General features: G+C 39.8%; 1 protein-coding gene across 1 annotated transcript in view; it reads left to right on the top strand.

Moving 5' to 3' along the window:
* The window catches only part of FAM155A (family with sequence similarity 155, member A), a 648,778-nt gene that overhangs the window by 608,970 nt on the left and 24,156 nt on the right, over window positions 1-15,652 (top strand). The window contains exon 2 of the mRNA XM_012637932.1: window positions 12,458-12,629. Within this exon, the coding sequence (XP_012493386.1) occupies window positions 12,458-12,629 (172 nt within the window). The remainder of the gene's footprint in view (window positions 1-12,457; window positions 12,630-15,652) is intronic.

Raw genomic sequence — 15,652 nt, 5'->3', positions numbered from 1 at the left:
ATAAATATTTTATTATCTCAATGCATTATTTTATATTAAAGATCTATTTCTGATGGCATGCTAAGCAGCATAAAAAAGACATGTGCCCGGGAGTGACAGGCCTATTAATGTAGAAGTAGGGAAAACGCCTTCTTTCCTAGAGTTTTGTGCTCCTATGCACATTTGCAGGGGGGATTCAGAGGGTCATGGAGTGTATGTTGATACTCTTAACTCTGAATAATATGACACTTATTTTTCTCTAGGATACACAAAGCACTCCGGGAGAACAGGAAATGCATTGTATTTTACTAGCTTCATAGGGATAAGACTCTAGTAAGTAAATAGAACACAAGGAGCACCCAACTAGAAATTGGCTTCAGAAATGTTTTAGGGTGCAATTCAAAACTCCTGCCCTCCAACTTAACTGTTTGTCTTAATTTGAATTATGAAACCATTGTGTATGAGTGAAATCTATTTTTATTTTACTTGAAACAACTGAATTTTTCCATTCGAAGACATGTGTTTTCTGATTTTCTTGGAAAACTACATGATCTAAATGCCAATAGAATTCATTTTGCTCTGTATTTACTGAGGAAACACAAAAAATTCCGAAAGAAAAATGTTTCCCTGTTCCATTGTCCTCAAATGTTGGTGAAACAAGAATGCAGATGATGAGTTATTAACGATGGGTCTTGATTGGAAATTGATCTGATTTTCTTAAATATATATGTGTATGTATGTATATTTAACAATTACAAATATTTATATTTAACAACATTTTCACAAGGTACCAATAAATTTAGTATTAGCAGTTATATATTTAAGTCTTACTTTGGCTCCAGTAACTGCTAAGTCATTTCAACCCAAACAAAGAAATAGTAGCTGTCATTATCATCTTTGCTGCCAAAAGTTAGCATCATTACAGCTCATCCGAAATTGTACTTATTAGCCGTTTCTATTGCCTGACTTTAAAAAAGGTGCATCAGAGAAAATGGATGCCATTATTTTGAAGATTAAAATGATAATATTAATAATAACAATAGTAAAATGTTGGTCAAGAAAATAAATCCTACTAAATAGAACAGGAAGGATTTGCATAGGTCTGCTGAGGCCAGGGCCACTATGATCCACCTTCACCTTGTGTCTAGATGCATCATTCATTCATTCATTCATTCAGGAAATAATGGCTGAGTCATGCCAGAGGCCAGCCCCCCACACTGTGGGGTGTTCATTTGTGAGTAAAGACGAATCAGGTCCTTGCCCTCATGGTGATTTTTGGTTTTTGTCTAGTCAGTTATATAAAATTCATTAAAATTTGCTTACATAATTCAAGTAAGTGCTCAGTTTTAAATGTCTGTGTAGCACAATTTGACAATTTGCATGATTTATTTCAGTACTTAAGTAGTTTACAATTCCTATGTAAGTTGAACCAGGCTACTCATAAGTGGAGTGTATCCCCAGAGCAGGTACAAGATAATCCACTGGAATGTGACAAGAAAATATTAAATTCTATTCACAGTTACCATTTATTGTCTCCTTTGCGATCACCTATGTTTTGTGTACTTTTTATAATGTTCACATTATATAATAGTTCATGAGCATACTTTATAAATGAATATTTATGGAAAGAAAATGTTCTAAAAATCTTAAATGGGTGGGGTAAGTACTAAAAATGTTTAGCAAGTACTGTTTAAAACATACACAAGTTAGTGTTACTTCTATATAAAGTAATAGTTCAATAAATGAGAAATAACCAGCCACAGAGAGAGAAAGGAAGACTTACGATAGGCACCAGGAAAATAAGCTTCTTAATTGAAGGCAGCTGTTAATTCTAGTGATAGGCATGTTTTTCAGATATAATTCTGGCTCCTTCCTCATTAACAGTAGCATATAATTCATGTCGACAATTCATAGGGTTTCAGACTTGTGTTAACAAGATCATGAACATTGTGTTCCTTTGCCATCTTTAAACTAGTTTGCTATAGAGCAAAAGGCACATAGCAGTTGCTCAAGTATCTTATTGAACTACGGGGTGAAGCATAGAAAATGTATGAATCTCCAAGGCTTAACCCCAGGAGATGTTTCTTGCAACCCACAAACAACTACACTTAAAATATCATGAGTTACTATTTGTTTACATCTGACTACGGTACAAAATAAAACACATTTTGATATGGGATGGAGGGGGGGTGTGGGGTAAAATGATCTAAAACCCTATCTTGGCTCTGTTATATCCTGCTGTGGGACCTTGTCCACATTGCTTACATTCTCTGAGCCTTCGTTTTCACTTTTGTAAAATTAGACGAAAGCACGCACATCACAGAGACAGTGCACTGAACACACCTACCAAGATAACTGATGACAATACGTATCATCTCCTTCCTCCTTCACTGTCTTCCTCCTGCGCTCTGCCTTTCCTTCTTGTCTTCCTTGTATCAGAGGCACACTGACCTCCACTCTACTCCTCCCTTCGACATGCCCATCCCCCTCCCTCACAGGAGGTCTCCTTCTCTTCTTCAGAAACCCTCAGTCACCGCTGGTTCCTGCTCTCTCCACAATAACGTGCACTGATGATATAATAAACTCACAGCCTGCTCCATCTGATCTTGGCTCCTTGAATTTGATGGTGATATTTTTGATGCCAAGGAAAATGTCTTGAAATTTTTAATCTGCCCTCTACCCTTGCTTCCAAGAGTACCTATGTAATTTCAAACCCACAGCTGGTTCTCATGGAAAAATGTCGGATTAACAGACAGATGGAATGATACCTAACGAGCCAGTTCTCATAGGAGTCAGCTTCTTTCTGTTTCAGGGTAACAGGCTACAAGTCTGTATTCCTATTTGAATACTGAATTAGTCACTCTGTGACTTTTTAAAGCTATAAATTCTAATGGAATCACTGGCACTTGTCTGACAGTAATACAGCCCAGGTTTAAATAAATAACATGTTTAAAGATCCATGCAACACATAATACTGTTCCATTCCCAAGTCGTGGGTTTGCTTTTAATCTACAAAAGGGGCTTTCATTTATACCTACTTTTGCTCCTCACTAGCAGGACACATTAGGACAATGAAGAAAACAGTAAAGAGAGCACGGCATTAGCCACTGTTTGCTGAACTTCAACTGTGAAAACAAAATCAGAAATGTTCGTGTCTGTGGGAAGAATAAAGCATGCAAAAAGCCCACCCCACTGAGAAACAGCGGCATTTTCTTTGAACAAAGGCAGATTATTATTGTTTTACTGGTAACCCCTGCAAACCTGATATTGGCAAAGTAGGGTTACATTACTGGTACAGAAATATCTTGACAATCTGGCAAAGAAGAAGAAAATTTATACACATACACACACATACACACACCAAAAACATTTTAAATTCTAGTTCTATAAAGTATACAGCTATGTAAAATTATCAGATTGTTAAATAACTAATTATACATTATTATTTCAAATTTTTCACACTTTACTTTGACTTATATAGCAAAGTTAAGTGTTAAACTTCTTTAGACCTTCTTTGTGCATTTCTACTAAGTGAGGTAGTTATAGTACCATCCTATTTAGTTTTATGAAAAAATTAATACGTCTGCATTTTATAGTGAATTTACTGATTGCTTATTATAGTCTACAGAGTGCATTGGTATTTCATAAACACATTGTAGATTCTGGAATATAACATGCATTTATTAATCATCAAATGTACCATGAATTTCTGTGAATCCTGCAAAACGAGGAAAGCCTAACAGTCACTCTTCTATCTTTTGTGAATATATTATCCCCTTATAACCTTAGACTAGTTTCAGATTTCTTATTTAATACTCACTTCCATTTCCCTTTCTTCAAAAGACTGATTTCCCACTTTTTAAAAACTTTTCAACATTCTCAACTCACTCGAGGTGTAGAGCCAAAACTGAATTTATATTGAACTGTGTGCTTGCTCTCTTTGTAAAGATATAAATTCTAATAGGCTCACGGGCACCTTCCCAATGCACAGCACTGACCAGCTTTACATAAGCAGTGTGCTGCAGGTGGCGACTGGCTGCGAGTATACCAAAGGCACTTTCACTTATTACTGTCCCACCCCTCCTTGAGACAATGCTGTTGAGCAAGAGCAGTTAGAGCCACCCATGGCCCAGCCTTAGAAGTATCCCCCATGAAGGGATGTCCTTCCATTCTGATGTCTACTAGCAGAGCCATTGTGTCACTAAGATGATAATCTGGTAAACACAGCTCACTAAAAGAGATCTTTCACACCCGAAGAAATGGTTGCTTATTTACCGTGAGCTTAATTTGCTAGTCACTATCATTGTTAATATTCGCGTCGGGGTCTACTACAGAACTGTTTTAGAAAGGTATGAGTTAGTATAATCGGTCTGCCGAAATGTTTTGCCATCATTCTAGTCAAAGTTATGTATCCATTTAAATAACACTTCTAAAGTGAATTCTGCCCTGTGAAGCTCTGCAGGCCTTCCGTGAGCCCTGTGCAATAGACCTCACCTTTCCTCATTTTCGTGTGAAAATCTTTCTCAGCTTGCAACCCAACTCCATACTGTGCATCGGGACATGAACCAGGATATCTTTTTGGAAAGAGAGCTTCACTTCATGAAGTAGGTTTTTAAAATTGTACTTCTTTAGGTTTTATTTGGCTTTTAATAAAGACCACTTTATTGGTCCTTTGAAAAAAAGATTACGTAGATATAATGTGTTGGGAGCTCATCAAGGATCGTGATTTGAGTCTCTGCTCTGTGTAGGATCTCAGAGCCAGGTGGGCTTGCTGATACTAACCAAACCACGAGAAGTTGTTGTGCAAACTTGAAGGCCATGTTACTAATTTCCAATGAGAATTCCACCGAAGGTAAATTCCTACCAGGTATATCCAGGGCACGGTGAATACTAAAGCACACAAGACTTTGGCCTTCATTTCAGGAACGTGCGATCTAGAAAGGGGGCAGATGAGAAGATGGCATCACAGGAGTGCAAGTCCGTAGAAGAGCACATTTCAGAGTGTTGAGTGGGGGTATGCGGAAGGCTTACAGATGAGGTCAGACAGGACCAGCGGGGACTAACCAGGCTGAGGGATACACGGGGGGAGGTGAAAGGAAGAGCATGGTGCAGGGGCCACGGAGGGCAGGGCAGGTTTAAGGACCTGCTTGTCGCTGACTGCAGCCTGAGGGCACAGTGTAGGGGTGGGAGCAGACAGGAATGAGGCTGGGTAAAGTCGCAGAGCTCAGAGTCTGTTAAGGACTTTGAACATTTTCCTGGGTGGTGTTGGGGGGTGTGGGCAAGAATGATTTCAAGTGGAGGCATGAAATAATCAAATTAGTTTTCTAAAGATTAATCTAACTGCAGCATGAAAGAGGTGCTCACAACGGAAGGCACGACTGTAGGATGCACTGGCTATGTCCAAGGCAGGAATCTCCGGAAGAGGTGGTGATGGTGGGAGCAACACAAGTGTCAGTAGAAATCAAGGGATTTGAGCAGACTCTTCAGGAGGCAGACTTGTAGGACCTGGCGATTAGGTCCTTGAGGCAGAGTGTAGAAGAGGCGTCAGGGAGACTCCTAGGTTTCTCATTTTTTGCTTCTCTCTGAAGAGAAGATGCTATTTTCTACTTTGAATTTTATAGAGCTTGAGAGTTAAAGAATATTGAAACAGAGTTTGTACATAGATCAGATGCTCAAGAAAGAGTGATCGAAAAATAGGGGAGGAGGGGAGAGAGAAAGAGAGAGAGAGAGAGAAAGAGAGAGAGAGAGAAAGGGGCATTGGAAACAGACTAGACTTCACTATTTTAAAGACACCAGTTGAGTCATAAGGGTGGATGATTGCCCAGAAAGAATGTGAGGAAGAATGTTTAGAACAGAAGCCTAATGGATACTAACATTTTGGGGAGAGGCAGGGAAAATAAACAAACAGCAACCAACAAACAAATGAAGACTGAAAAGTGGCCAGGCCAGCGCAAGGAGAGAAAAAACAGTAAAAAACAAGTCACATAACAAGGGTTGCTGTCATTTCAGGAAGGAGTTTAATCAACTGTGTTGAGGGCTGGCCAGAGGTCGAATAAGAAAATAACTGACTTTAGCAGCTGGATTTATCAGCAGATGGTCCAAGGAGCTTGAAAAGAACAATTGCCATGCAGTGGTTTGAGCTGAAGCCAAATCACAGTGAGAGGAAGAGTGAGGAGAAAGATAAAACAAGGAGGATACTGCACATGACATGAGACGTTTATTAATGAGGAAGAGAGGAAAAGAGAAGACTAAGTTGTCGTTGTTTGTATCATAATTAGGGCATCTTTTTCTCTTGAATAATGCCAGAGATGTACTGATAAATCCTTGTTAGGTGTCCCTTTTCCCTGAGCCCCGGGGAAGAGCATCTTTGCATGGGAACATTCTCTAGTCACGAAAGCACAGTGGGGTTGATGTGCTTTTCGTCTTCTGTGCCATCCTGTGTCTGGGGACTTCCACAGTGCCACACCCGATGAGCAGGCTCCAGCCGGCCCCGTCGTCTTCAGGCTGATCCCCTCTGCCGTGTGCGCAGAGCCTGGGACACGGTCCTGGACGGGCACTGTGGGAGCCTCCCCCTCACCTCGGCAATGGTCTGGTGGACATGGAAATGTAGGGCAGAGCCAGGAAGCGCAGGAAGCTCAGAAACACAAGGGAATAGACCGAGTGTTAGGACAGGACCCTGAAAGTGGGTCACCAACAGAAAATAGGAAGACATTTACATTTGACTTCAGGAAATGGAGCCAAAACGTAGCCCAGGGAGAAAAGGTGTGTCAGTGCAGCGCGTCTGCAGTGGGTCAAGGAGCCTGGTCACAGGCCACCGTCTGTCCCTTAACTTCCGCACAGACAGCTCCGCCGTAGGCAGTGGGTTTTTTCCTTGTTCTGCTCTCAGAATATATCAGTATTTTCAAGTTCTGGGTGCCACGTGCCTTCAGCAGACACTGACATGGATATAGAAGAGAACAGACATTCAGATATATGAATGTGAACATTTATTTTGAGTTTTACCCCCACTTAAAACTGTCACAACATGCATTCTGCCTGAGAGTGCCCCAGCCTGAGCAGTTGCTGTCACACACTAATGCTTACATAACCAATTATGTCACCCACACATGCTCCAAACTCAGGCCACTAACGCATTAGAGCTGACAGAGATGGAGCTAATAAAATGTATCAACGAATCAACAGACCTTATAAATGTGAGAAAAAGTGAGTCCTTCCCAATACACGGGGACAAAGAGAACTCCACCTCTTGATGTGCAGATGGCAGCCATTTTTAATATCTGACATTTTCCGTGGTAATAAAAAATGTAGCCAATGTGATTTTTTTCCAGCTGGCTAACATATATTTACAATAGAAATCTATTAATAATCTAAACATAGATAGGGATTTAGGGGAGGGAGGCAAACATTTAAAAAGCGATGAGAATCTGACCTTCTATTGGAAAAATATTAATCTTAGGAATTTAGTGAAGGATTCTGCACGGATTAGCTGTCGTCAGATGGAACGTCCAGAAACAAAAGAGGTGACGGGACCGTGACACAGGTACATGCTGCAATGGCAACATTGTTAACCACGGTCATTGTGGGCACCGAGCATGGCTCCTTGAAAACAAATATTAGTGGTGGCGACTTCAGGGGCTTCCTAACTTGCACTTAAAACATTCCTTTCTAGAGATCCACAGTTTAGTTTAACATCGCTTCTCATAATTGGGAGGCAGACAAAGAGCCCTCCCTCTATCTCTCTTCTCAGGTTGTACCGTTCATTACAACCAAAGCTTTCCTGAAAACTGAAAATCGTCTTAAAAAAAAAAAATAGTCTTCATCGAGACTGTGGAAAACCGTTCTCCAGACACAGCTCTCCTGGATTGCCCTTCCTCACTCCAGCCTTCACTGTCCTTGATCACATCCTCAAACAGGCTTGTGTCAGGGAGGGGATTCGTACATGGAAATGAATGCAGGAAAGATCTGGAAGCCAACCTTCTAGGGCTGGGGGCTCAGCACGGCCCACTGTGCACAGATGCAAGTGAAAATCTCAAAAATGCAGATCTGAAATGATGTGACTTGCCAAAAAAAAAAAAAGAATGGACATGTTAGGAATGAATAATAGTTGGTGCCTTCTGAATATTATGGCGTGTCATTAAAACAGTCACATCTGGGTCCCAGGCCACCACCTTCGTCTACTGTCATCTGTGATCTTCCCAGGCCCCAGTCCCCACGTGAGCATCGAGAGCCTCTCCTGGATGGTCTCTAAGACTTTCCACTGTGGAATGTCACGCCTTAGTGACTCCAGAGACCCAGACTTGCTCATGTTCCCATCACTCCCCACGTCCTCTCAGAAGAGCTCTCTTACCAGAGTTGCCGAGGAGAAAAGTATTGACCGAGCTGTGCAGAGAGAACCGAATTCCACTCATTTGCTGCATAATTTCCCTGTACCTCAGTTTTTCTTATTTGTATAATGTTTCCCAGATGCGTCTTGAGAATATTATGAGGAAAAATAAGTGAGAAAAGGCTTTGGGGGAAAAAGAGAAAATCGTTATTCAAATATGAAGTAAAAATGATGTTTTCATTTAGGCCGCTTTTATAATTTAGTCTGTTCCTTTTCTAGGCTGCCAGTTGAGACTATTTCCTACAGCCTGTATGGTGGGAAGCTGTCAAACAAAGATTTGGTACAGTCAGTAGTCATTTTCCAGCGACACAGAGCAGAGAGTGCAGGTGGATGGGTCGTTTGAAATACCCCTTAAGAGCGTAATTTCCTAACCAACCTCCTATTTCTCCAGACGGAAAGGGCTGCGATCCCCTGTGAGGAGCATGAGTGGGGAGAGGTGGGGAAGTCACACGTATTTTAGTTCCTTCCCAAAAGTGGTGTTTCACTTCATAAAATTATTTATCCTATTCAGTGACAGGTAGAAAAGTAATTTATCTAATATTTCTCTCTATAGGAGAAAGCTAAGCTGTCTGAAAACAGATTTCTGACCTTCCTTAGACTGCAGAGTTCTTGTGAAATAAGACAAATATATTCATTTTTCATCATGTGCTTGTGTTTGAAAATCCTTCAGTACTTTTAACAATGAAGCACTTTATTCTTTTAGCTCTGTGCAACCACAAAACATCTTTTTCAACTTCCCTCCTTCAAAAACTTCTAGAAAAATGTTGGAGAGTATCTTGGAGCCCTTTACTTCTCTTACCTTCATAACACAGGAATCCTCCTTACAGCATCTGACAAGACTTACCGAAAGTCTATTTGAAATTTTCTAGTTACTGGGAACTCAATACCTCAGAAGAAAACCTGTTTATTTGCTTCTCTTCTGGCAGGAAAGTTCTCTTGTATATCAAGCCAGCATTTACCATTTGTTTTCCTCTTGTCTTTATCTTCTGATTCCACGATTTTTTTAAAAAGCCACTGTCGTCAGCACATAGATGTTCCTTCACATATTGAAGGTGACTATAAGAACCCCACCCCCATTTTCTTCCAGTCATGGTATGTCCTCAGGTATTTCTCTGTTCTTCCCATAACAGTTTTCAGATTTTACTAACCTGGTATTTCATTTTACATTTCATACTTTTGAAAATCAGAGAAGAATCTTTTTATTTCCCATGCAAACCTTTTCCAATTTACTCGAAACATTTTAGCAAGCGGGCTGTGTGCATGTTTTGCCTCATTTATCATAAACATGTCTACAAAGAGAAAAGATAAATACTTATCTAAAACTGCTTCTCAGCCTTAATCTCTTAAGTAACAATAAAATATTTCTTCTCTGTCCTTATTTTGTCTCAACTCGCACAGTTCCCCCCGATTGCCTTCTGACATATCTTATCCCTAGAACTAAAATTGTAGAAAATGTTTAATACTCAAACGAGCAATCCTTGTTGCAACTCCAAGCCCTGGATGCCGACCGTGAGGACTGAGGATGCCGCGGAGCCTGCCTGGAGCGGGCGTGATGGCTGCTGTGGGCTCCAGAATTCGGCTGTGCAAATGATAACCGCTTTTCTGCATCAGTACTACCTGATATTTATAAAAAACTACTTGGATCACTTACTAGTTTTCAGAGTAAAAAAAAGCCTGCAAAGGAAATGTAGTTGAAATAGGATTTAAGGAACTGGAATAAAAGCAGATCTGTTTCAACTGGGCAATGCTGAAGAGAATAATTGTGAAGAGCACATGTACACACCCCAAGAGACTCCGCTACGTGGCACCCAATTGTCTGTGAGAGAGGAGAGAGTGTTTCTTAAGAGTTTACAAGTACAGGATGTGACTTGCTATTCAGAAACCATTTTAATCTGGATAATTGTGTAAAAGCAAACTGGGATTAGGAGAGGGAACAGGGAGCAATTGGACAGTAAAAATACATGCTAAAATTACCTTCAGCTATCTATTTTCTGGACTGACTTAGGGGTATTCCTCAAAAGAAAACAGATAATCCAGACTTTAGAGTGCCAGACATTTGCAGAAGGCGAGATTTCCTTATAATGGAATTGTATTGTTAGAATTGCATATATAAACACACCCAACTTCCTCTAGTACCTAAAAAAGGGTAATTAAAACCAGGAATCACAAAGTATACACATCTATTCTTAGATTACAGCTCAATTTATATCATAGATGTCATACGTTAGATTACATACTATGTCAGATTACACAAAAATAAATGGTATTTTGAAAAACATCTTCAACTCCCCCAAAGTATGGCTAAGAAACCACTTGATTTTTTTCCTCTTCTGAAACTGATGCATCTAACCTTGCTGACAGCACGACAGCACCCCTCCACCTCCATCTGCACCGGCGTGGCACCCACCCACACCCTACCTCTGTTTCCCAGCTGACATGTAAGAATTCTTAGGGATTTCTTCAGCTATCATAGCATTTTAGTGCAATTTTTCAATGTATACGTTTATGCTATGACCCATACGAATTGTAATTATTTGTACGTTTTTCCAACAAGTTAGATGGTGATTATAAAACATTGATGATGTGACAAATAAAAATTACCTTCAACTATCTAAAATTATATCTGATATTTATCCCATATTACCTCTACTGAGGCACCTTGATCGAAAAATAAAGCTTCATTTTGATCAAATTAACAAGAAGTTATGAATAAAAATTCAAAACAATCTTCCTTATACCAAATGCATATTGACCAAGGGCATGCAAGGCCATGTTGGTTTCAGGTTTATTGCAAACTCTCTTGTGATTTTATAAATTATTTATTAAATGTTTTCAAACTAAATATAGTATAACTATTAAGAACACCGGCTTTGGATCCTATAGAACATTGGTTTGAATTCTGGAATTCCCACTTTCTTCCATTACTTATCATTATTCCTTTGCAAAAGGCAACTAATACTTATGTTCTAAGCTCTATGCTGAGAATTACATAGGAAAAAATGTTTATAACTTGCTTAGAAAAAAGTATAAAGTTGATAAATATCATCTATTCTTCTTGCTATTATTATGAAGTATTTATAATCTTATAGGATACATTTAACTGTATGTAGGTCCCTCATTCTTCTAGGGAAAATATAATTGAAAAAATGTTAACCCTAGAAACAGACAAACAACAGCCATCAGTGCCAAGGTCCTGGGAAGCCCCTGAATTTCACCGATCTGTATTGGAAATGGGTACCTTTGTCATTGCTTTATTTTTATTTAGGATCAGCTTATTCCCTTATATAAGAAAAAGGCGTTCTTTAAATGTTTATTTTCCCAAATAGCTATCCAAAACAAAGAGATTAATGAAGTCACAATCCTTTCACATTTCATTAAATTACATAAACGCCTAGCAAACATTGATGTGGACCACACAAGCTGTGTTTCTGATCTGGCTTCCCTCCTACTCCTAACCTCCTACTCCCAACTACAGCGTATTATGTCTGATCTATGTCGGGTGTTTCCGGGCTTTCAGACAGTGAGATTTTTAATGCATTCGGTGTGAGTCACAAATGTCCATTTCTGCTTGTTCTGTGCTGCTTATATCCGGAGCTCTAAGTAGCGGTTTGCTAACCCCCTGCTGGGCCGTCACTGTAAGGTCCTTAGCGCCATCTAGTGTCCGAGGGAGGCGTGGCTGCAGGCTCCACGCTGGGGCACTGACCCCAGCACCTTGCATATTGCAGTAAAAGACTCCAGGACGGCGTAGCAACAGGGTCAAGTACTTCTCTCACTTTATATGTCGCTGGACTTTGAAAACTTCAGTACTTCCCTAAATCCACTGTTGTTCAAATGAGCTACATCAAATTAAACGCCAAAATACCTTTTGCATTTTATTAAAGGCTCAATCAAACGCCGATTTTGCTTTTCTGCGAAGAATTTCTTTGCTACGTTTTTATCACTCGCAGCTGCTATTGTGTGACTATGCTTTCTCGAAAGGAGGGTTTTCTTACGATCGGCTTGAAACCACAGCATGCTTCTCGCCGCACATATGTCCTTTATTGCAGTCAGAAGTGTTCCCATCCCTCCATATTTTTCATTCTTCTCTTTTTTCAGATTGTCTACAAAGCCTGGCTCTGTTCCCAGTATTTTGAAGTCACACAATTTAACTGCAGAAAGACAATTCCATGCAAGCAATACTGTTTGGAGGTTCAGACGAGGTGTCCGTTTATATTGCCCGACAACGATGAAGTCATCTACGGAGGCCTCTCCAGCTTCATCTGCACAGGTACAGTGCGGCAGCGCGGGGCGGGACCGTGTCCGGGAGTCTCTTGCGGTTTTGCTTTCTTCCGTGGTGTCTGCTTTGCTGTTTCCTTCACTGACAACCTCGAAGATGCAGCTGGTAGTTTTCCACGCTTTCATTAATAGAAGCGCTGCAAGCAGCCCTACACTGGTTTGCAAATGATTCAGCTTTGATGCCACAGTGTCCATACCAGAACCAAGATGACAATGATTAACTTTATAGAAGGATCATTCTGAGGGCAAAATATTAACAATCATCGGATATACATACATGTGACTTAAAGTAGGTTGGATTCTGCCTGTAGTATCTTTCCATTACATAAGAACAGATGGTGTGATCAGGCCAGTAAAATTATGTTTCTTCAAATTAGTAACAAGTTTATGTCCCCATGCCTATTTTCTGACAATTTTTATGTCATTTTATGTTCAAAAAGTATTAAAAGTACACAGAAGTATCTGCCAAAGTCGTGTGTGTGTGTGTGTGTGTGTGTGTGTGTGTTTGCATTAGAGCCACACAGCACGAACCAGACACAATTCTATCTTACATTTTCCATTAACGATGTTTACTTCTTTCAGCAAAAGACAACGATTGGGCAAAACACCAGTATCAGCCCTCATTTTCTGAATATTTATAAGCATTACATAATTTAGACACAAAATAAGATATAAAGGATAAGAGTAGTTCTGTTTTTTAAAATAAACAATAAATAGACAGTGAGAACAAGATACTTTGCCAGGGTGGTGTGATAATCAGAGTTGTTGCTCTATATTCTCTTTTAATAAAAATAATACTACACGATATCCTTGTAACTATGTGGCTTTAGTTGTAACATGTTTAGTTTTCAAGTTTTAAGGATAAAACACTATCATAAGTATGGAGAAACAAGAACATTCACATCTTACATTAGACTTCATGAAACTCCTCTAAACCAGAGTGACATACTGAGATGCTCAACATGAGAATTTATCAAATCATTTTCTAGATCACTTATTTAAATACATACCCATTAGCCATACTGTTCCAAGTCTAAATGATTAAGCTATCCAAAGAGAATTCACCAAAGTTCTTTCCTCAGAGCCCACCCTAAAATAACTGGAGGAATATTTCTTACTCTGTCCAAGATTATGGGGAGATCTGACTGAAAGTTAGGAGACACGGGATTTCGTTTGGTTTCCATTATGCATTCTGTCCAAGGCACCGTATCTCCACTAGCAAACTAGTAGCAATAACACACACAGCATGTTGACTTGCTATGAGGATTACAAACAAGGGAGAAGCACAAGGTACATCATTAACAGATGACAGCCATGGTACACAGAAAGTTATCCATGAAATGTAAAATGATTTAACAATCATTTTTATTATTCTACTGATTTTATTCTTAGATCATTTTTCATGTAGCTTCTCTCTGCTGCAGGAAAAAGAAAGAGAAAGAGAGGAAAGATGAACAGAAGGAAGGATGGGAAGGGAGGAGGGAGGGAGGGAGGAAATGAATATCTTCTTGCTTTGGGTCTGAGACATGCTATTAATTTATCTTGAATTTCACATAGAACCTTTCATAAATAACTGGAAAGATACAGGCTTAAGTTTTTGACTGTGGATCAGTCAGATGCCTGTGATACTAGCACTTCAGAGAAACTCGTGGAATTTTATGGGAAGGTTGTGTTTGCTCATTCACATGTATGTTGCTTTTTACCCAGAGAAGATCAATAGCTTTCACCAGGTCCTCAAAATAGACAAAAAAGCCAAATCAAGGGCAAATTATTATTTGTCTTTATCTTCTATTTTTTTTCTTGGCCTCTGTCTGTATTTGTCAATCTGAAATAAATGTTTGAATGTCCATCCCCTTTCTCCAAACACTTTCAAGGCCACCAGAACGTTAAAGATAGGGTTAAATCTCTTTGTGCACAACATGGGCAGAGAATCTAAGTTGTATTTTTCATTGTTTTTGAGTTAAGTAAAAACAGCTTCTTCATAGCTATAGCTACATTATTAAGAAAAAGTGGGAGGAAAAGAGATTTGTCATCAGGTGCAGAGAAAAACGCCATCTCCGTTAGAGGCCTTCTGGGATAATCTCATCACTCAACATTTAGAAACCTTACTGTTCTTATGCCACTTTTGGTTGGGCTCATGGTCATTTCATTACTAAAATGCTCAAAATGTGCAAAATAATTTCTAAAGGCAGTTTTCTCTGAATTCTGCAAAATTACTTGAAGAAAAAGATATTTTTCAGAGTAATCTTCTTTTTTAAGGTGTGACCCAGGCCCCTTTGAAGACTCTTACCTATGTTGGTAACTGGTAGAGACCATCTCCCGCCCGGGTCATCAGTGCTCCCTAAGTGTGTACTGCTCGGCCTGAACAGAGCTATTTCCACTGCTGCTCTCACTGCTGCCTCACCCCTGCCGAAGACAGTCCCAGACATGGCCCCAGTATAGTGTCCATCATGGAAGAAGTTAGCACAGAAAGCAGCCCCAGGACCACTGGTTAAATGATGGAGCCCAGTGGCTTGTCATGCTTCTAGAGTAACTAGTGAGACTACCACATGTGTATAGCATTTGTTCCCAAACTTTTTAAGTCCTACGTTTTTGGAGGCTCATCTCCAAAAAGTGCATTTTCAAATAATTTACCTTTTAAATAAGTTTGGAGGGAATATGAGCCCTCTCAGGTACCTTTATGCATTCTGAGTGAAATGTCTCCTGTACTCAGGAAGGACCAGAATAAATACAGAAGAGAAATAGGGTCATTTTTCCTAGTTTCCCAGCTGGCAGCCGATAACCTAAGGCCACCCAGGTGACAAGCGCATGGCGATGTTGCATGTCCACAAGGAGGACCAAACCTGCTGTATTTCCTCCTCACTGAATTATGCGCAGTGACGATCACTCAGCGCAGTTCTATAAAAGGAATCCCCAGGGAAACTGACCCGAATCTTGCCTCCAGTAATTCCTCTCTTAAAAAAAATAGTTTTGTTTTCATTCTAGATGCTAAAATATGTAATCATTTATCATGAA

Source organism: Propithecus coquereli, unplaced genomic scaffold (genome assembly GCF_000956105.1).
Source record: "Propithecus coquereli isolate 6110/MARCELLA unplaced genomic scaffold, Pcoq_1.0 Scaffold125, whole genome shotgun sequence".
In the NCBI taxonomy this organism is placed as follows: Eukaryota; Metazoa; Chordata; class Mammalia; order Primates; family Indriidae; genus Propithecus; species Propithecus coquereli.
This window is presented reverse-complemented; position numbering and strand designations above follow the sequence as displayed.